This window comes from Synchiropus splendidus, chromosome 1 (assembly GCF_027744825.2).
Source record: "Synchiropus splendidus isolate RoL2022-P1 chromosome 1, RoL_Sspl_1.0, whole genome shotgun sequence".
Classification (NCBI taxonomy): domain Eukaryota; kingdom Metazoa; phylum Chordata; class Actinopteri; order Syngnathiformes; family Callionymidae; genus Synchiropus; species Synchiropus splendidus.
In genome coordinates, this window is record NC_071334.1 from 48,689,388 (window position 1) to 48,711,936 (window position 22,549).

At 42.4% G+C, this 22,549-nt stretch overlaps 1 protein-coding gene across 2 annotated transcripts in view; it reads right to left on the reverse strand.

Moving 5' to 3' along the window:
- Positions 1-2,107: 2,107 nt before the first annotated feature.
- Positions 2,108-22,549, reverse strand: part of olfm1b (olfactomedin 1b) — a 34,524-nt gene continuing 14,082 nt past the window's right edge. For both annotated transcript variants that reach the window (XM_053862054.1, XM_053862044.1), the window contains exons 3-6: positions 22,003-22,158; positions 18,779-18,998; positions 8,969-9,075; positions 2,108-4,517 (exon numbers count right to left, since the gene is read on the reverse strand). In XM_053862054.1, the coding sequence (XP_053718029.1) occupies positions 3,843-4,517; positions 8,969-9,075; positions 18,779-18,998; positions 22,003-22,158 (1,158 nt within the window). In that variant the 3' untranslated portion in view covers positions 2,108-3,842. The remainder of the gene's footprint in view (positions 4,518-8,968; positions 9,076-18,778; positions 18,999-22,002; positions 22,159-22,549) is intronic.

The following is a 22,549-nucleotide window of genomic DNA, read 5'->3' on the forward strand; positions in this document are numbered from 1 at the left end:
GGGCTCGATGTCACTGCTCTCAGCCACTTCAGCGACTCGTGTTCGCCGCCACTCTCGCTCTCTCGCCGCATGTTTGATCGATGAATAAATGATTGCTACTATTTTGGCTGCTCAGCTGCTCCCCCGAGGATGAGTCGGGGGAAATGCTCCGGAGTGACAGCTGAGGAAAGCATGCTCGCTGGCAGCGCCGTGTGACACAATGAGTCGTGAGTCAGTGTGAATATTTTAGCATTTGTAAGTTGCGAATGCGTAGGGAGGCAAACTCCCAGCGCTGCACCACAAAAACACTTTCAAACTGTTTCATCATTTCACGCTTTCAGGGCAGCGTTCACCAGCTTTCTGTGGACTGCAGCTGACTTTCAGCTGTTACACGCTACGACTCATCGGACCAGCTGGAATCAAAAGAATTCTGGTGTTTAGGATTGAAGTACTAACATTGAGTTCCCTTTCATCATTATTACACTGAGCAGAAATGACTTGTTCAGATGTGTGAGACTCACTTCCTGTGTTAAAAGAATTGACTGGTATGAGGGTCGGTCTCTCCTCCAGATCAGGAGAAAATTGTGGACTCTCCTAGATTTGTCTGACTCAGCAGGTCCATGAGAGTGAGTGACGGATGCAGATCTGCAGTAAAGCGGACACAAGTGTGGCCCGTTTTTTTTTACCTGCAACTTGGCTTGACAGCCATGACTGAAGAAGAAGAGGCAGCAACTCCGCCAGTTCTGTGGGACTCGACATTACTTGTAACTTGGTTTGAAGAAGCCTGGAGACACATGGGACTAGATGGAGTCACTGAAATATGAGTGACTCCACTGTCAGGTGGTCATAATGTTTTATCAAAGCAAGACTGAAGCGTGAATCTGGTTTTCTTGGTTTTATTGACACGAATCATCAACTATCTCATCTCAGATATGACACCAGCGAAGCGCAGAGAGTGAAGCTTTTTTCAGGGTCACATTTAGAACTGGATTCTCTTTACATTCTCTTATAAAGGCGAGAAGGTGATACCTCCTCTACCAGACAAAACACACACGGGTCCCGACATTTACGTCTCAAAATAAATAAAAAAAATTAAAAAAAATTACGAACGAAGAGGAACTAAAGAGAAACAGGAAGTGACGCGTCAATATTCAGCTGAGGAGCCAAAATAGAGAAAACAGTGTACATTTCCGAAATAAAGCTGCTATAGTGATGGAATCCAGACCATCAACCTCTGTTCGCCGCATATATTTCCCTTTGTACATTTAAATATATATCTTTATCAACATTAATCTCAATTTATTTCCATAATAAATTTGATAAAACTGAAGGATTATGTGAGGCAAAAATCTGCTGAAATCACGTCATGAGAAAATATATTTAAATCTCTCATGAGGTAGTTTAGAATGATTCAAAAAATAAATGATTCTGAAGCAAAATAATGGTTCAAGATAAATGTCATAAATCATCAACACTGAAACACGTCTATAAATCAGGTAAAGTTCTGAGAAAAAGTCCAAAGTTATTTCAGTTATGTTCAATATTGTTTTAAAATGAGCAACATGAAAACTCATGTTAATCGTCAAGTATTTCCTGATTGGTTTTTAATTTGTTTTTATTCATACTTACTACCAACAACATACTAATAAAACATATATGTAGCTTTGATTGAATGTATCTGTTTTAAGATATAATAACCAAAAAATGGCTTTTCTTTAAAAAAAGTATAATCAGTTAACATTCTTTTTTTCAATGAGAAATATATATATATTTTTGACATATGCATTCTGTGACATTCTGAATATGGATACATCTATACATAGCCTTTTTGTGCATTTTTAGTACATGAGGAAATATATGTAAATGTGCCAAAACAATGTAGATGCAAATCAATTAAATGAAGAATGAATGAGTTAAAATTAATATAAAATAAATATATAATATAAAATAACAGGAATAAAAAACATACATATAAAAAAACCTAAAATATAAATATTTAAAAACTTGAAAGGATTTATATATATATATATATATATATATATATATATATATATATATATATATATATATATATATATATATATATATATATATATATATATATATATATATATATATGGTACTATTATTAAACTCTTTCAATAATAGTACCAAGGTACTATTATTAAAAGAGTTGTCTTCATCTTGTGCATCAACCAAACAACAAACTCCACGTATAACAAATATGAAATAATATTCATGCCTGGCCACCGGTTATGACAAAATGAATTAAAATAACAAAGATCAGGTGGGGTAAAGATCTTTTACCCCCCCAAAAAGAAAGAAGAATTTAAATGTAATGCAACAGCAAAAACAACTACATAAATGACCAACTAAACTTCAACTATAATAAAAAAGTTTTGCATTTTAATTTCTCTACTTTTCTCTATTATCGATCCAGGGTGAATATTGAGTGACATGGGACAGAATAAATCCTTGTTTCCCCTCTGGCGACACGAACCCTCTTGGTTTCTACTATACACATGACGAGACATTCAGAAGAGCAGACCAAGTGATAGAAAACACTCATGCAAAGAAAGTCTCACGGTCACTAACACAGGGAACTCAAACAACAGTCAGTGCCTTTTTTCTTTAACAGATGTTCGTGAAGTCGTCGTCACCGCTTTATTTGCTACGTGATAAAAACGACTCCGGACTGAGGTCACCTCCAACTCACTAGTTCGTCCATGAAATCGGTCCTGGATTCCTCCAAAGGTCTGGCCAGAAGGTTCCCTCGGAGAAGCCCCCCGAGCCGCGAGGTGAGGTCAATGTTTCAAAACAACTACATAAAATGTTCTTTTTTTGGCATCTGTTGTTATTTTTTTTAATCATAATAATTCTACACATACAATCATTTCTACGCAGCAAACAGTTGAAGAGTTTGATTCCTGTTTCACTAGCGAACGATGGCGGCTCTTGAAATAAACTATGAAGATTATATGTACAAAAGTCCCTGGTGATATGGTTTTAATATATTTTTCAGTTTGTCCAGAAGAGTATTGTATTCAGTACTTTTACATTCACAATATAGTATATTACAAATGAATGACAAAAGGAAAATAGACAGGTCATTTATAAGTAAATACTTCAAGTTCAAAATCATTTACTTTACTATTTTGTGGACTTAAAATTACGGTTGCCGTCACTATAACTATTTAATATATAATTGATTTATTATATTTAATATAATAAAAATAAAACAATTTAAAGAACACATTTAGAATCGTCTTATGAAAAGAAAAATATATTCTTCATTAATTAAATTTTATATTCTTTCATTTTTAATTGAGGGATTCACCTATACGTATTGTATTTTTCTGAATCATGAAATTATTTATTGTCACATTTATAAAAATTCGGATGGCTTTTCATACTCAAGAAAATGTATTGGATTTTTAATTTTGCTTTTTACTCGACAATTGTCAGAAAGGCAATATTTTTATTTATATTGCCTTTTTTATGTTTGTATTTATATCCATGACACTGTTTCAAATTGTAATAATATAAGACATTTTTTTCAGAATAATAAATTAAAATTGTGGATTTTCATTATTTCAGGGTTCAGGTCTTCATTACTTATCAAAGTTATGAGTTATCAAATGGAAGTCAACCAAAGCCAGGTCCTCTCCTCGGGTGAATGCAGTACTCTTCCGTGAGAATGAAACTCTTCAACAATGTGTTTTCTTGGTCGATAAATATGCACATTCAGTTGCAGTCGCTGCCAATGCAGCCTCTCGTCTTGCTATATAGTCTTTTTTTTTTATTAGCAGGTATATGTTTGTATACATGGAGGTTTCTACGCTTCTATGGTCTGCGATCCGACCTCACAGTTCTTCAGAACGGATCACGTGGAACAGTGTGACGTTGTAGAGCACCTGGTGGCCGTTGTTCCAGGCGTAGAGCGCGCGGTCACGTGGGTTGTAGTCCAGCATGGAGATATGCGAGTACTTGTTCTGAAAGGCAATGTCAATGTACTCGTAGGTGGAGGAGTTGGTGGAGTATGCGTAGTAGACCTTGGTACCTCCAGAATACCCGTTAGTGACGTAAAGCGTCCCGCAGATCATAAAAGACTCGCCGGCGCTCCGTTTGGGGTGGTTGGTGGTCCAGCTTTTGACGATCTGCAGCGTGTTTGGGTTCAGCTTGCTGACCACGATGTTGCCCGCGTTCTGGTTGGTGGCGTAGACGGCCCACAGGCCACCCTCGTCCACCATCAGGTCAATATCTGAATGGCCGCCCCAAGCGTAGTGGTAGGCGTTGTTGAAGCCAGCGTAGTCCAGCTGCCGAGACTTGCTGATGGAGGAGGTGCGGAAGTCGAACTTGATGATGACGTGGCTCTGGAACTTGTTGAAGTAGATGGAGCCGTTGTAGACCACCTGACCCGTCCCGGACCACGGGTGCGGCAGGCGGTGGGACGTGAAGTTGTCCGTCGTCATGAAGTCGTGCATGGACTTGTACTCGCGCACAAAACGGTTGTTGTGGTATCCGTCCATGTACCACACCTGAAAGGCGACAAGAGAAAGCCTTGTCAGACTCAAGCGCTCAATGCTCTGGAGCTCCCCCAAACAGGAAAGGAGGGGAGCTGAGTCTGCAACACTTGTGTGTGTGTGTGTGTGTGTGTGTGTGTGTGTGCGCAGAGGTGCTGAACAATCAGGAATGACTGAGACAATTACAACATTTGGAACACCATCGAGATTACTGGTGTGTTAGCTCCACATGAAGAACCTGTCCGTGGTATTCCATCCACAACACCAATAGATGCTGACTTCCGTTCATCTTACCCTGTTGTTTGCTTGACATACATGGACACTAATCCCACTGGCACTGGTACCTAAATTCTTTGCTTCTCTGAAACATCAAAGAAGACTTTTCCTTTCAACATGATGAAGCCAATGACACACAAACTTGGTCCATCTGCAGCATGAACAAACAGCCTCTTTAGCAGGACTGGCTTAAAGACGCAGCAGGTGCCCACCCCCCCTCTGCCTCAGCAGGACGCCGGACCCTGCAGCTCCTTCTGCACCTGCTGCCAGGTGTTGGGCTGTGATTGACTTTCAAAATGATTGACTTGAAGGAAGCAGCTCTCCATGGGCTCAGAGAGAAGAGAAGGTGAGGAAGCTCTCCGTTTTGATCTCCAGGTCTTTGATTAAATAACTTTCATGTGTCTGCTGCCCGTCCACTATGTTAAATAAAACCCACTCAGCAGTTTTCAAGCCCCAGTTGTCTCGACCATTCCACTTCACAATGCTAATACATATCCTTGCTTTGATCCTCCTACTACGAGAATCCAGTCTCCTTGATTTACTGCGCTCCGACGACCTGAAGGGCATCGGATGCAATTAGAAGATGACATGTTAATGACAAATGACCGGGATGGCGCCAAAGGGGCCTTGACTCTCGCCGAGCATCAAGGATGAGATGAAACATTACCGTAAACATTAATGCCTCATGAATGTGAATTTATTTTCTTTCGAGAGTGACTCTAAGTGACCGTCATGGACGCATTGTGTTACACAATTCAAGGTATCGTTTTTCAATGTAACCCAGCGTTTCAACTACTTATAAACAATGGTGACGCACCACCAAGGCTTAGATAAGAATCGCCTTGACATTTTAAAGACGAAATTTCTTGAGATCAAATGTATAAAAAGGGAAGCAGAAATCAAAACAAACTGAAAACGTGGACATGGTGATGGTAGTTTTCGTTTTCTTTCTACGCAAAATCCCAAAAGAAACATCACAATAACTGAATTCTGTGGCGAGGGCCGAATGGGAGAGGCATAGTCTCACATTGGGCTGGATTTGAAGAGACGGACCACGTGAGGACGCAGGCAGACTGGAGATAGAGTTTCTTCTCATGATTAAAAACTAGCGTTTGTGTTGTCAACAATTCAATACATGTCAAAACTCCCCCGCAGCTCCATTGTTTCTCTGCTTTTCTTTGAAATTGGCTGTGTTCCATGTTTTTTCTGTTTTGTTTTTTTTAAGTCCCAAGTCATTTTGTAAAACGTGCCAGTGGAATTTTCTTCATGTTTTTTGTTTGTTTGTTTTGTGAAAGGATACGCCTGCTTTGCTGATGCCCAGATTTCTCTCTTCCCAGAAAACTCCCGCAACTCTTCAGGGAGTTCCGAGGTGTTCGGGGTCACCTGAACTGGCTCCTCTTAACAAGGCAGAGCAGCGGCCAGTCTGAGCCACCTCTGTCTGCAGGGCACCACGGGGGGATTCACCTGAGTGAATTACTTAGATGTGTTGGATTCTCTCCTCTATTTTAATGGACTCATTGCTGTGACTCTAGGATTGCATCAGTTGCTCCAACTTCCCGAGTCACTTATGCCATGTGAAAGTCAGACTTGTTGTATTATGGCACGTCCATTCTCACACACTTGTTCCTTTATGAAACCTTCATACTCCATCAGTTGGTGGCCGCGAATCCATGAGTTGAACCCTCTCATTGTACTGCATCCTCAGTTTGGTAGTGATAGGCATAAGAGTCCTTATTTTCAGAGCTCAACAGATGGCGCACTTGGTTAAAGAAAGATGTGAGCTTTCAGAGAAACAGTTGGTCAAATCCAAAGAGTTTAGAGCAGACAGTGCCATCTAGTGGTCTCCAAAAATAAGGACACTGTTTCATGAAGCCTGATCAGCCCATCACTACTCGTTAGCATTAGCATTAGCATGGTAAAACTTTGAAGGGCCGGGGTCTAACAGCTTTTTGTTCCAACCACACACAAGTTAGCCATTGAGGATTCACCTGAAACATGCAACACCAGACTGACTCAGTGAAAAGTCTCGCTTTGAGTTGGTGACTTGAAGAACAATGGTCCATTCTTCTGGGGTTTGTAGATCACCAATGAACACACGCAATACATAAATGCTTCAAATAACAGTTACTTCAAGTTCACATCTTCTAAACCATGTTTGCATTTTAAACCTCCAAATGTAGTCACAAACCTCTGAACAACAGCCACGACTGCACTTCTAATGCTGTGTCCCATTTCTCACCCTAAGACTGGGTTTTGACCCTCACACTAGGTTTTGCGTGTTCACGTGTAAGTATAGTGTGGGCACTCCAAAACGTCTCCAACACTTGATATGCAGGAAACAAAACACAGCACAGTAACCAATGACACGTTGTCTTTACGCGTGACGTCATGAAGTGTTGTCCCAATTCTCGGGGACGTCACTTCACTTCGTCGTCGGAGGGCACTTCATAGTGGAGGCCACCTCAAACCAAGTGCTGGTGTTAAGCGCCAGTGTTACGATGAGAAATGGGACACAGCCTTAAACTTCCCCGCCACAAGGAAAGTGCCGAGTGAATAAAACGCTACTCTACCTTTAAGTGTTGATGTCCTTCCAGAGGACCTCTACAGGGTCAAACGAAGGCCGTGAATCAAATTATACGTGTTTATTTCAGCTCTGCTATGTTCTTGGGGTTTTGCTGTATAAGCTAGCAACCGTCTTGACAAGGACAAACACTTACTCAATGGTGTGTTTTTTTTCTTTTTTTTTTTAAATGTTACATTGTAGGAACCTGGCAGGGTCATGGTTACTGCAGGAAGGTTGTGGGTTCGAATCAGGGTTGAGGCAAATCTGGGACCCGAGTCCTGTTAGAGGGGAGCTAGTGCAGTATGTGTCCCCAGTAACACGGCTCAAAACTAATGAAACGTCCACTTCTTCCTCCTGATAAAATATCACTAAATCATTAACGACATTGCAAGAATTTGTGTCGACAAACGCCCATGTGGCTGATTAAGCACAGTGTTGCATGACAGCGCTGTTGTGTTAGATACATATTGATGAAACCTTTCCATAGTATATTGCTATGAGATATGACAAGAAAATCTTTCAAGAGGAACTACATAAAACCAACAGTAGCAAAGCAAAATGGAAGACTGTCTTTAGTGTTACATGGACTTGACTTTGACTTTGGTCAAATTTTCGATTAGTGTACATTTATTGCCCTATATAAAATGTAAATAAAAGCTAATACTAACCAGTATTAGCGGCTACTTTTTTCTCGCGGTCTGAACCCTGCGACTTATAAAATGATGTGCCTATAATATATGGATTTTTGCAGGCTCTAGTGCATTATGCTGCCAAACATGACGCACTTCACGTCAAATCACAGGTGTGGTGGTGTCAGAACGTCGGACGCACGGACAGCACAATTTGAGCACTTTAATATAAATAAAAGAAGTTGAGAACATTGTTTCAAGAGTCAGTCTCCATACTGGACCCCGTTTTCAAAACTAGTTTAGAAGTGATCCTCATGCATTTTCAAGCCTCGTACAGCGCAGACAGCACCACTGCACCCGCGGCTTATAGACAGGAGTGGCTTATGTATGAACAAGCTCTATTTCCCTTCTAAGATTTAGTGGGCGTGGCTAATATTCCAGTACACTCTATAGTATATCTATAGTAATTTACAGTACTTATTCATGTGTATTCAGAGCACATCAGCTTGTAATAAATCATTGATTTTTTTAAAAACTTCTTCTGAAGTCATTGATGTCATGCCTGGGTCTTTCACCCCAGCATCGACACAGAGAGAAGCTGCAGTGAGCAGAGTGGCTCTAAAATCTGATTTGCATGATCAATGCTGAGCACTGGAGTCACGGCCCATGCAGCCTATAAGTCAACACAAACACGGTGTCTAAGTGATTTTGCTCTCTTCGGATGTCTCTAGCCTTCAGTATTGATGCTGCGCGAAGCAAGCCAGATGTTGCCTGCACCCTCATATTTCCAGTCCGGTCCTGGCGAGACTATTGATCGCTCAATCGAGCTGTTAGCAGCACAAAGAAAACAGGAGTATTACTCAAGCTGTCGATACTTTCAGGGGAGAATTCAGAAAACTGGTCTTGATGGATACCTCGGTGAGTGAAAACAGCTTCAGCACAACAGCATTGATCAACAACAACAAGCTTTTCTAAATGGTTGGAAGTCTGCCACGTACCCGAGTGTCTCCTTCAGGGGCCAAGGGGTCCGTCATCCAGGAGCCGAACCGGGACCCGGAGGTCTTGATGGTGATGGGTTCGCTGATGCCCGTCAGTTTGCCGCACGCTGTCAGAAAAAACACACAAAGAAAAAAAAAAAAATGCTGTTTCTCTCACAAGTGAAAAAGAAGTATGTGTTTGGCAGCTTGGAGGCTGTGAGTTTTCATGTTTCTCCGTGAAGCAGCAAAGCCAGGTGCACCCGAGGTCTTAAAATAAAACTCCTTTTTGAATCAAGAAGCACCTCACGCTCCCCCCGACAGCCAAATTATTCCCCTAACAATAATAAGCAGACAGTGCCTTTATGAAACCAGTCACCCTCATTAAAACCCAAAATATACAACCAATTAAAAATCTGAAGTTTTGTAACAAAGAGCCATTGGTGGCCTCTTGACAGCCGTTCCAGCAGAAGAAAAGAGAAAGAAATTTTTTAAAATGACTTTTGTTTCTATTAGTCATAAAATGATTCATTTATTGGAACTTTTGCCATATATTTCTCTTTTTTTCTTGTCTTTTTTCCACTTATTTCAACATTTTCTTCCACTTTTTCAAGGACAGTTTACAGAGGCAGCAGCTGATGTAAACTCCCTCTCCACAGACCACATGTCCTGCTGGGTCTGACCCGGCTCCCCATCCACCTTTGTTAAACACATAAAAATGTTACTTAGATCAACATAACCAGAGGCTAATTTCGTCGCAGGGACATTTTGATTGTGTACACTGTCATTCTCCTGGTTCTGTTTTGGTGTCAGAAAGTGTTTCTTTTTTTTTTTTGCGGAAATCCTAGTTAGCGTATAAAAAATATAAAATATTATATCTGTTCAACGGGAATGAGGCCTGAGTATTATGCAGTTTCCGAGCGTCATTTCTATTTACTCTACGTTCCTGAGCTTGACGTCTGGTGTTCGAATCATCCTCCAACGACAGATTTCCCACTAATGCGTATCAAATAGCATCACGCCTGGAGGATGTGGGACTCTGTGTCCACCCTTCTGGCTGCCACTTTGCATAAGCAAATGTCCAAGCGATGCTTGTTATTCCGTTCACACATGCCGATGCCTGTTTTACGGCCTCAGCAAGGACGTGTCGGGGAGGCAGGCGGCGAGGAAATGTGAGTTTCGCTCAGGCTGGTTCGTGTTAATTAGTGCTGATTGAGGTGTTAATACCAATGTGACGAAACGAACATGTCCCCTGCGACCGAGGCTGGTCAGGCTGCTTCCCTTTTAATGAGCATGAAGCGAGAGACTGGGATCTCTGGCGGATATTTCTGATTCACCCGTGTTTTGGCTCGCCTGGGTGTCGTCATGGGGATTCTTCATCAGAGGGGTCGAATTCATTCGCTACGCTTGCTAATCTGATGATCTGATACCGCCATTGTATCAACATGAAAGAAACAAGCGAGGACTTTATCAGAGTTCCACCACAACACTTGTCGGGCTCAGAGTTTTTCAATTTGTTATGCCGTCCAGCTCATGGTTTGGCGAAATGTCTTTGTGCTAATTCGAAACATTGCTCGAGGATGAATTCATTCGCAGCCCTCCCTCCAAAACAGCTCAGGCTGCTGGAGCCGGTGGTTGCACCTGCGCTAATCACTGCCTGGAGCATGCAGCGGCACTGACTGCGGAGTGATACTCTTGCACAAACTCCACTTTTTTTGCCCAATAGGAACTAGAACAATTACCGCTGGCCCACCAGCAATTCCAGGTTTGTGGTGGCATCTGAAGATTTGCAGGATAGAGAACCACTTTGCTCAGACTCCCTGTTCGCCTGGGCCTTTCAACACCCCCAACTGACTTTTATTTTTCTGGCCAATCTTCTTCATCTAAAGCCTTCTAGAGGGGGCATCCCCTCCCCCACGGACTGGCCCAATACTTCAGTCCATTCGGACAGGTGGTGCCGCATAGGTGTGGTATTTTGCCAGAGGCAACTCAGCGCCAGACATGATTGGAAACAGCATAACTAGTGAGGGAACCAGTATGATTCAACGTTGCCAAACAAGCGGCAAGAGAGCACTTGTGGTGTGGTGAGAAATGAACATTGGCCCTTTCTGGGTCTGGGTGAGACAACCCCTGTTACTCGCCCACGACAAAAACCCACACTTTTATGCATCCCTGCAGCTGATTTAACCAATGACTGGATCCATCCTGCGCAAAAACTTTGTTATACGGGACCACCATTCATTTCACCAGACTCGCGGTATTAAGGCGCTATCACACTAAGGGCCATTTCATCCCTGCGGTGCTCATCCGAGAACCACGACTGCTCCCCCTCCCTCTGAGAGCCCCTGTGTGCCTGTCGTCACACTATACCCAGACCGCACGGTTGATTTTGACACCTACGTCTTCACGTAGATCTCCGTCAAGCGACTTGTCCGCACCACTGAGTACAGCTGCCATGGCATACAACTTGTTTCTCTTCCAACACTATTCTTTATTCTATTCTAACCATCGTGAACCTTTCCTTGCTGCCGTCGCTGCTGTGGAATGGGAGCGTATATATATACTGGTCACATCACAGTTTACGTTTGCCGCGTTGAGTGCGCGACTGCCCCAGTGACTGTGTGCGGTGCCAGCATATAGTACACCTCATCCAACCGTGCTGTTCTGAGAAAGCGTACCATTCTCTTGTTGTCACACTGACTGTAGAATCTTTTAAGGTAAAGCACAGTACGCTCACCCTAGTGTGATCGCACCAGAGATTCCAGACTCAAAACTAAAACGTTACCAGCACTTACAAGAGCCAAACACTCGCAGCAGGATCAGGAAGAACAACTTCACAGCAGGAACCCTCAACTGGGAATAACTCTGCTTGTCCCAGCTCCATACCCTGCTACTATTTTAGGAAGTGCATAGGACTCCCAGCTCAGTGTATGTCAGCCTAAAAGGGTTGTTGAGTCCACCAACAATACCTCACACAGCAGTAGTTGCTCCTAAACCAAGACTGAGTCGCCTCTTGTTTTTTTGTTTTGGATACCAACATTTAAAATTGCGCTACATTGACGTCTTTGTTCCATGCTTAGATTATCTTTCACCAAGCCCGCGCTTGTTCGAATGAGTCTATTCCTGACCTCCCTGGCACACCTTCTGTTGTTGACATACAAACACATGGCCACATTTACTATCAGCTGTGGGGGCCCTAAAGGGGATTGTGTCCCTTACATAACCCTCTGTGGGATTACAGCTGTGGTTAATGCAATGATTTATTTATTTCCTTTCCCCTAATCGTCCTTCTATCTTTCGATAACAACTACTACAGCCGGCTCTAAATCCCCTTTTGGCCTGGATTTTCATGCGTCAATGAACGGGACGGAACAAATGGCAACCCCCCGGGGGAAGGCGGCGTCAGTCGCAGAATGAACATTGTACTCAAGGGAAATACATGTTTTGCTGGCATATTCTGATTATCTCACCGCAATCTCAGTTGGCGGCTGGAGCAGAGTATATAGAACAAGGCGGAGACGTTGATAACTCAGTGGACAAGCGGTAATATTGTGTGGTGTCCACAAAGATCAGTGGTGGAGTGAGTCTTGGATTTGCTTCGATCACTCCTTCCTGCTGATAAATGAGCAACTCGTATAACTGATGTTATATATTAGTAATATAAGTATGATCTGGTTTTAACATGATACCGGCATGAAAATACCAAAGCCAACATTAAGATACAAGTGGCGAGCTTTGTTGGGCTCTCTCTATAAGGAGCTCTTGCTATAAGGACAGTCATCCAGGTGAGACTCATAGGAGAATAGCTTAGCCTCCACATCAAGTGAACGTCTCTCAAATGACCTGGGAACACCTTAGTATTCTCTCAGAAGAGCTAGAGAAGAGGTGTCCAAAAAGATTAAAAAGAACATTCCAATAAGAGGTGAGTGAAAATGAGTAAAGTTTTCATTTGTTTATGGGTGAGCCTGTACTGTACCTTCACCTTTTGTGTCTTCAGCGCCCTCTTCACCACATGAATCCTCTTCATGTCCTCATGTACCGCACTCGCCCCCTCTTCTTCCATCTACACACACCCTTTTGGTCTAAACTTCTCCACGAGCTGTCCCTCTGATACTGTAATACCTTTCTACCTGGCTGACCAAGACTGTGTGTGGTATATTAGTATCTTCTCTGTATTTGGACTCAGCACTGAGGAAAAATCCTGCAATGGACGTGGGTATTTGAGTTTTAAGAAAACTGTCTGGGCTTGTCCGTTCTAGTCTTGGAGATGCAGACATTTGTATCCTAACACAACACTGGAACTATCAGAATTCCGGCTCGACACTGGACTATTTAATTTGGGCGCAGTGTCGGGTTCCCGCCCGCGGCTCTGTTTGGTGCCGTTTTTCTGGGAGGTGATTTATTTATTTGATTATTTCCCAGCAAGCTTGATCGATGGCGTCGCAACAGCCGGCGGCCTGTTCGGTCTCACAGCACAAAACAGTTGAAGGACAGCACTGCAGGGACCCCCTCTCGCTTGCACTCGCCCCCTCTCTCACTCTCTTCTGCCCGCCGTTTTTAGAGAGCACACCTGAGAACGCAACCGTTTCATGATCAGCATTCCGATGTTATGTTTCTCAGTCAAATCAAGAAAATGATTTCGTTTGGGAGACGAAAAAAACTATAACTTTGAGAGTGCGAGGTTTTGGTTATTTCACTGCCATTCATGTATTTTACCATAAACAATTTTGAAGATTTACCCTTTTTATTTATTGACAAAAAAAATTAAGATTCCAAAGAAATTAATTTGAATTACTGTGGTTGTGTTTCCCCCCATTCTGAATTTATTTAATTGTACAAATTAACACTTTTATTGAATCAATTTTAACTTTAGAAAAAGACTCCAAATACTTTTAAATATGTTTATCGAGGTGTTGCGGTCAACCTCTGCAATGATCTGACGCGGTGTTGTGTCTGCGGATGCAAATGTAGCTGTTGACCTTCACAAATGTGGCGAGTGGCAGTGTGTGTATGTCAGCGAGTGTGTGAAGATGAAAGACAGAGCCACCGTGTGTTCTGCCGGGACCGGTCGCTTTTGCTGTGACCTCATCTTCATCTCGCTCACACACCTGCTGTCTCTGCTATCTTTGGAGGCGGGAGCTCGTACGTCAGCGGGTGTGAGACCACTGCTTCAGCCAGAACTGTTAAAGGTGGTGACTTCATGATCGGAGAAAAAATCGGCTCTCCTCATCGCAGCGTTGTTTTCAGCCATCGCACATTCATTTACACAACATTACGACTCCAGCAGCTGACAACTTGCCCACCACCACTTCCATAATCCAAGTCTCAATAGGTTCCAAGTCTTCAAAGCAGAGACGGCTCTCCTACTGCACCTGTCAATCACCAGCAGCCATGGCCTTCTTCCAACTCTCTCCATCTTCCGGCTGAAGAACGGTTGAATTGGAGCCATGCAGCATCATTTGCATGACTCTGGCGTCTCATGGACATGATGGATGAAGAAATGTCACCAACACGTCCAAAAAGACAATATTTTAAACAAACTAGGTTGAAAAAAAGCAAAGAAAGTCGGCACGAAGAATTGGTTTTCTATTGCTTTAGATGGAGCTGGTTCAAATGAATCAACAGCTACTATTAGCACAAAGCAACATTAGCACTGAGGGGTATCGTTTCCACTCAAGATTTATGATGTTTCCATGCTCAGGCAGGTTCGCCCATTATGCACAGAGGACTACAGGTCAGCAGCAACAAACACTCGGATGGCTACTTTTAAGACACAGGGGAGAGCGACTGTAAACATGGCGGCTTGGTCTGTTGAGTCAATACATTTGCCAATTTTGAACTAGCATATCATGTTCAGAACTAAAGTCTGGAGCTAGCTGGCCTTCATTGCTCATGAAAGTCACCAATGAATACACAGTTAACAGGAGGATTATATAATTGTATCAAGTGGTGATGGAGCCAAGTTGTCAAATACCTACGTATAGACGTTGCATGAGAATGCTAACATGCTAACCAAAGAGTGAATTTGTCAAGTTTTGTTCATTTGCTAGCATTTTGCTGTTGGTGCCAAGGCTACACAGAGTATGCTGGTGAGGAAACTCAGTAGTCTATGACTACGGTGGCCTGGGTTGGACATAAAGTAGGTCTCAGAAAAGAAAGATTCATTAGCTTTCATGGTCATTTTCAGGCTATATGTGTATTGCTTCAGGTTCTCTGATATACAGCACCTTTTTTCATTTGAATATCAATCAGCTACAGCGTCACTATACTTGATATATGAGAAGAACAGTATTTATGAACCTTTCCAAAGGCTTGTAGCGGTTGCCACAGCTGCCATTAACCAACCCCGACGCACCTGATCACAATCCCACTCAACAAGCTGCGATCAAAACTTGAGAGACCTGCTTGATAAAAAAGTTCCCTGTAGCACTGCAACAGTAATCAATACGAACGTAGACTTTAAATGAATGGATTTGTAACGCACTTTGCTAGCAGCTGTATACAGCGGTTTGCATGCTAAAGTAATTTCATGTGTGGTGGCTTTGAATACCTAAAGTCATCCACAAATACCTTTTTCATGGAGAACTAGAGGTTCAAAATAGTGTTGATTTATGACCATCTAGCGAGTTGAAAACTTGTGATCTAAAACTGAACATTTGAGGCTTATTGAGATATTTACCATGAAGCTATATCGAGTCTTGTGCAGACAAGCCACAGTTTTCAAAGCAAAAGATAGAAAAGACACTATAAATACACCCGTATCTTCAAGTTTGTGCAAGTATATCGCCAGAAAATACAGTATCTGTTGGAGACTCCAGCTTGCGTTGCCTTGTGTCATCCTGTTATCCCCGCTGCTCCCAGAAAACCATTTCTCTGATTCCTTTTTGTCATCTCGCTCTGTGATTCTCTTGCTCCACACAGGGACACAATATACTTGTGATGTGTAAGCTTCTCGGCTCTTGTAATAAATCTTAGTCAGCGCGGTGTGGGTGCGCATCTATTATCGCTCTGAGTTGCGAGTGAGGTGTGAAAAGTTGGAGACGGAGGCTAAAAACAAAAGGCTGTGAAAATGAATTGGCAGTTCTGAGTGTGCGCTCTTCCGTTTGTTCCTACTCACAAACCATGTTTCTTTAAAGTCCTCGCAAAGTTAAAGTTTTAATAACTGGTGCTTTCAATAGATACAGAAATGTAATCTCAATTAATCACACTGAAGCTGAGAATCACATATTTTGTACCTGTCCTGAATGTAAGATGTTATCCACAGCAGAGTGGCCATTAATGTTTTCCTCCAGCAAACATTTGTCTACTCCAACAACCCAAGGTAAAAGATACTGTCCAGTCCATTGGCCATTCATGGTAGTTAAATCTTCCTTTAAATTCTTTTACTCACCTGGACTGAAGTTGGACTATTAGCTGGTGCATTTGTGTTTCTACCATTGCAATAACATTTGAATATAAATGCTGTTTTGAAACCAAAGTTTGCAACTATTGCCGATTGATAACATTCACGTCCTACTGGTGGTTGTTTCAACACGCCTGGTTCATGAAAGCACCAGGATTGGCTTGGAAATTTGGATCTGGATAAGGGGAGTTATTGTGAAATTGATCTGAATGAATCTCAAAATATGTCACAGTGAGGCCGAAGATGACCTGTAACGATTATTTCAGAGGACTGCATGACTGAGTCGCAATGAAGCGACGTGGTTAGCAATCCTTTTATCACAATTTTAATTTGGTTGTCTGCTTGTGTTTCACAGACCTGCGTGCCAGACGGTCTCAGACCTGGTAACAGGCTGTGGACCCTGGGATTTGACTCTAATGCTAACTTTGATTTGTGCATATTTTGCTCCTGTGCCTGTTTGTTGGATTCTTTTGTGAGTATTGATCTCTGCGTGTGTTGGTTTTGGATCCTTCTGGTTGCTCTGGCTTTTTTTTACATGGTTCCGTGGACATTTTGGTTTTTGGTGGACATGTTGGACATTCCTCTTGTTGTTTTTAGACTCTTTAGAGTCTAATAAATTGTTGCTTGGATTTACTCCTGCCTGTCAATCAAAGCCTCACACCTGCACTTGACTTCCACCTTGCTCATAACTGTTATCACTTGAATCATTCAGTAGTTGAGCTACTATTGGCACAAACATAGCCAGTCAGCGATCATCGTGGAAACAGCCGACTGCTCAGTTACATTGAGCATGAAACTGACGGAACGAATCCCAGCCAACACAGAGATATGCTGGGTTTTTCATGATCACAATGAAGGTCTCTCATCAAGAAACACTCTTTCAAAACTTGTTATTCTTAGAAAGCCATTGTAGTTTCAGAATTCAAATGGATTTTGGCAGCAAACACACAGAACATCGTGTCTCCACCAGCTCGACTGGTCTGCGCTCCATTGTTATCAGTTTGGCAGAAGTCGGCCGTGAGCTCCAAATGTCCTACTCACAATCTGTGTGTGATTCCTTCAGCCGCTTTATGAAAATACATTTGTACAGCAGGTGGGAAGGAAGTTGCTCTCCCAATGCCTCCTTCCAAAACTCACAGTTAGATTCAAATATTTGTTTAGGAGGGTTTAATTTCTGAATCTCAGTAAATCCCTCACAGTCGTGGTTCAACACCTGTGCTAACATTCTGGACAGCAAATGAGGTCACACAAACTTACTGAGTTCGCTTCAACAGAACTCTGCTCTGGAAGCACAGACTTGAATAGTGTACACGCCGACTTGTTTTTAATTTTGAAAAGTAAAAATGGCTTCTCGTTTCTGAAAAAAAAGGTGAGATATGTCCTCATGATTCCTTTAAGTGGCTGGTGTGCTGTCAGTCAATCTGTCTATCTGGAGTTCTGGGTTAAGATTAGATGAACCGGACAACCTCCCTCATCTCTTCTGGGACAAACCCAAAGACTCGGCAGCATGTCCAGGGGCCTCCTCCCAGTAGCTCACCTCATATAGCCCAGGAGACAGTAGAGCCACTCCAAATGAGTAACCACCCGGTCTCTCCTTGAGGACTGAGCTTCAATCTTTCAGTCCAGACACCCTGCCAAAAAACGCTTCACTTTAATGTGAAGCAGCCCGTACTATTCAGGGAGATCCTTCATAACCATGAGGTCAACCTTTAAATAAATGGCACACAGATGGCAAATTTCATTTTCATTTTCATTGTGGAAATGGTCGATTCAAATGTGTCACAAATTGGGTTACCATTAGTTAGAGTGAGGGAAGAAAGAGAAGAAACAAAGCCATAAGACAAAGCTCTCCGTATCCCGGAGGACTTCTTCTCTCCCCTTTGGTCACAATCTTTGTAGTGACAACCTCACAGATCCAGGGACTCTTTCGTAGGCATAGTGGCTCAGTCATCTGGGAGAGACTCAGAGTAGAACCGCTGCCCAAGAGAAGACAGTTGAGGTGCAGAAGCTCAAGCATCTTATCAGGATGCCTCCTGGACGCCTCACTAGTGAGGTGCTCTGGGAAGAGCCAGGCCGAGAGGAACCCCAGGGCTAATGAGCACACTTTACTGAGAAGAGGTGGAGGAGGTTCCCACTAAGAGTAAAGTCTGGTCCACTTTAGTTTGGTTCAGCAGAAGAAAATGCATGGATACAACATTCATTTGAACTCAAATCTTAAACATAAAAACTTGAGTCATGAAGTGGATTCTGACAACTTCCTTACCTTCATGTAGCCGCACAAATGTGCGACATGGACACAAACAGCAGTGCGTGTTAGATTGAGATGATGATGAAGATATGCCTTAGCATCTCTTTCTGGCTGTGTGTGTGTGTGTGTGTGTGCATGCACATGTTGGAAACATTGGTGTGTGTCAACAACTTTCTGTGCCTACCTAATTTTTGCATGCATGCTCGGAGTCTCTCCTCAAGATTTGACACTCTGTTGTGGAGCTCCTCGTAGTCATAGGCCCCCATCTCCTCCTGAAGTTCGCTTAGAACTGACGTCAGATTCTGGACCTCCTCCTTAAACTGCAATACCAATTTGGCATCGGCTTTGTACTCCTCCAACACCGGTATCAACGGTCTAAGCTCCTCCATTTTCGCTTTTATGGCCTGGAAGGATTAGAATAAGCTCGGTTGAGTGTCATGAAAGAGAAAGGAAAGAAAAGTCACCTGACTGAGCCTGGCTACTCTCACTCTGCCCTGCCTCTTCACTCCCCTGTTCGTGTCCTGGGTGTGTGTTGCCGGTGCAAGTGTGTGTCGGCGCGGACAAACCTCATGCGCTGGACGAGCAGAGCAGCAGGCTCCGTCCTTGCCGTGATTAACCAAACAAAAAAAGGAGAAATGAAGGAGTAAAAAAAGCAAGCCCTCTGTACACCAACAATTGGGAAAGCTCTTTATTGGTCATCGTCTTTTTAAAATGCAACATCGTATTAAGGGTTACATGCTTTTACATGTCACACACAACTCCAATTTGATTTTAACCAAATATGCATAGACAAAAGCCCAAAAAGAACCAAAAACAACAATTAATAGTAATTAATCTTTACAAGTGGAGACGAAGAAGAAGAAGAAGAAGTAGAAGAAGAAGAAGGGGGGAAAAAAAGCTTCTGGATGGAAAACTTGGACATGCAGGGAGAGATCAGTCGCGGTTTAGGAAGGAGGAAGGAAGGGGTGGGAGATAAAGGGGGGTCTCTTAATCTTAATGGTGCTAGTGTAAATTAACTGATGCCCGAATGCACTCGAGTTCAGGGGAGTCTGGATTTGACCTGCCTTCTTCTTCCCTGTGGCTCTCTGTACTTGTCCTAAAGTTAGCCCTGCAAGCAAGAAAACGACAGACTGTTGACAGCGGCTGGCTAACCTGCTCTAGCAGACACACAAACCGACGCACACACTGAGGAGACGCCGACAAACAGCACACACAGTCGCATGCACGGGTGGATGGAAGGATGAGAGCCAGTCCGCTGGCCGTTTTCATTCACAGCTGTTTTCAGTGGAATCAGATTCACTCGCTCTGAATCTGGTTGATGATGATGAGCAAGAGAAAGACAGAAGGTCATGAAGTTTGAGGGACAGAATAAATAGATAGATGGACAGATAGTTCATGACTCCAGAATAATGACAAAGGGAAGCAAATAGATAAATGACAGTTAAGACAGGAAACAGTTGGATGAAGAAAGGGGCAAAAACGGGACGCGGAGAAGGTGATAGAGAAAAATGGATGGAAACAAAGGAAATGCAGAGGCAAAGAAAGAAAGATGCATGATGGGGGAAAAGCGTAACAACTGAAAATGAATGGGGGAAAAAAGACAAGAAAGGAAGAAGGAGGAACTGCCCAGATTTCGAAAAACATGGGATGAAATAAAAGTCTAAGATTTAAGTGAGTGACTTGCAAAGAGAATGGAGAGGGGAAAGTGAAATAAGGGGGAAATTACACGACAGAAACAGACATAAAGGAAAAGTGGGAATGTTAAATAAGAATGAGAGGTAGATGAAAGGAGATTAAAATAATAATATAAATGATATAAATGATTATCTCTTCTTCCCCTCTCGATGAGAGGGGAAGAAGAGATAATAAAAAGCTAAAAAGACATAAAAGTAGAGCATGAAAGGAAAGAATGATACATAATAGAGAATGTGGGGGAAATAAAGGGCCAAGAAATGCTTGAGAAATAAGTGTAGAAAAACAGAAAAAAAAGAATTAAAATGAAGAGAGAGAAAAATAAGAGATGAACGAAGCAGCTATGACATTGGAGATACAATAGCAGACGCAAAATAAGGACGTGAAAAAGATAGGTGATGAATATTTTAAAAAGATGCAACGATGCAAACAAGTAAGAGATAGAAGAACGTGTAAGCAGAGCTGAAAGAAGGCCAAACGGGGAGGGAGGTGAAGGAGAGAGAAGACAGGTTAAGGTGGAGGATGAGAAGAAAAGATAGATGAAGAAGATAAAAGTGGAGGAGAGAATAGATGGTTCAAAAGAAGACGAGGAGGAGGAAGAGAGGACGGATGTAGGAGAGGAGCACAAAGGTGGAAGATGAACAATGCAGATCAAAAAGAGAGAGGGATAGATGGTGCTGTGGGTGAAGACAAGAGAGGGTGGAGGACAAAGATATAAAAAAACAAAATGAAAAAACACATAGCTAGCGGACGTTAGCCAAGAAATAGTTTGATTGAAAACGTGGTGGCACAGCTGCGATGAGGAAATGATGACTTGGAGCATTTTGGTTGTCAGCTTTATCATCTGCTTTTGAGAATCATGCTACTGAAGTTGAAACACGTGGATGTGAAGACCAGCTAACTAAGAGTTTAAAACGCTAATATTCATCTCACACTTTTAGTTACTTTGGAATATAATCCCGCAATTGTTGGCGGTTGTGGATGGACGCACTCTAATAGTTTCACGTACTTTAAAGAAAGATATAGCAACAGTGGGGTGTGTTTTCAGTAGTACAGCATGTTAGCATCACTAGCAGCGCACAAGAGAAATTAGGTATTTGTCAGTCAAACTGTGTCCAAAAGCCAAAAAAATCGGTAAATTTATTTTTATTATTGGTCAAAAAGATGAACAATTGTTGAAAGAAGGACTTGGACACTGATGAATCACATAAGAAAATTTTTTTACTTAAATAAATTTGGAGAAAAAGAAGAAGAAGAATCGGAGGGAAAAAATGAATAGTCGAAGAAGAAGAAAAAAATCAAAAAATCAGAGAAGAAAAACATTTTGGAAAGAGTGGGTCTAAGCAAAACTACTCGTGAACATTGATGTTTGATAAAAGCTGTTGTGTCAGTCAAAAAGAGCAAAAAACACAATGAAAAACAAACAGACTGTCATGAAAATAAGTTATTTATTTTAAGCGGCACTAATGTCTTAAAGCACCATTGTGGTTTCAGCTAAAATCAGTGATATAATTTGTTGTTCACATCTTAACGTTTTCACTAAGAATCTGAATCTTGGATGACCTCGGTGACTGGAATCTGATGATAACTTTTTTATAAATCCATAATTGTTAGGAGAAGCATGGAGGGGTGAGGAGTGTCGATGGTCACCACAAACAAAATGGAGGCGGTTCTGACAACAGCTGGGTCAATGTGATGGTCCAGAATGTTTCATACCTTGAATTGCTTGGCGATGTTCTGCTTGTGGTTCTCCTCCACCTGCCTGAACTTGGTCTCCAGACCCCGAAGCTGGACCTCCATCTTCTCAACATACTGCAGATCCCTCTGAGTCCGCTGGTCCAGCACTTGGATGGACTGGGTCATGTTCTGGACCTGTGGGAAGACGCGGTCAATATTTGAGCAAACACTCTTCTGCACGAGGTGACTCATATACTTGTTTCGGAGAATCTTCTATATTCTGTGACGCGTGAAGCTCAGATCAAGAAGGGGTTAGTCTTGTTTGAATTATAACTTTGTTTATGTATTTTTAAGCAGTTAAAACTGTTTAAAAAAAAACTTGGAATCACTCTCTGTTACCGCTCCAAAGTTGTTTTTATATCATCCTGCATTGAGTGGGGTTAAACCTGGTCAACAATATGAGCAACTCCACCGTGAAGTTTACAATGGACGCTAGGTGGAACTGGTTGAACCTGGTCGACGACTAGCAGCTCAGCTCAAAGTCATGCATGTAAACCAGAGAATTAAACTGGACTGTCTGCGCCCC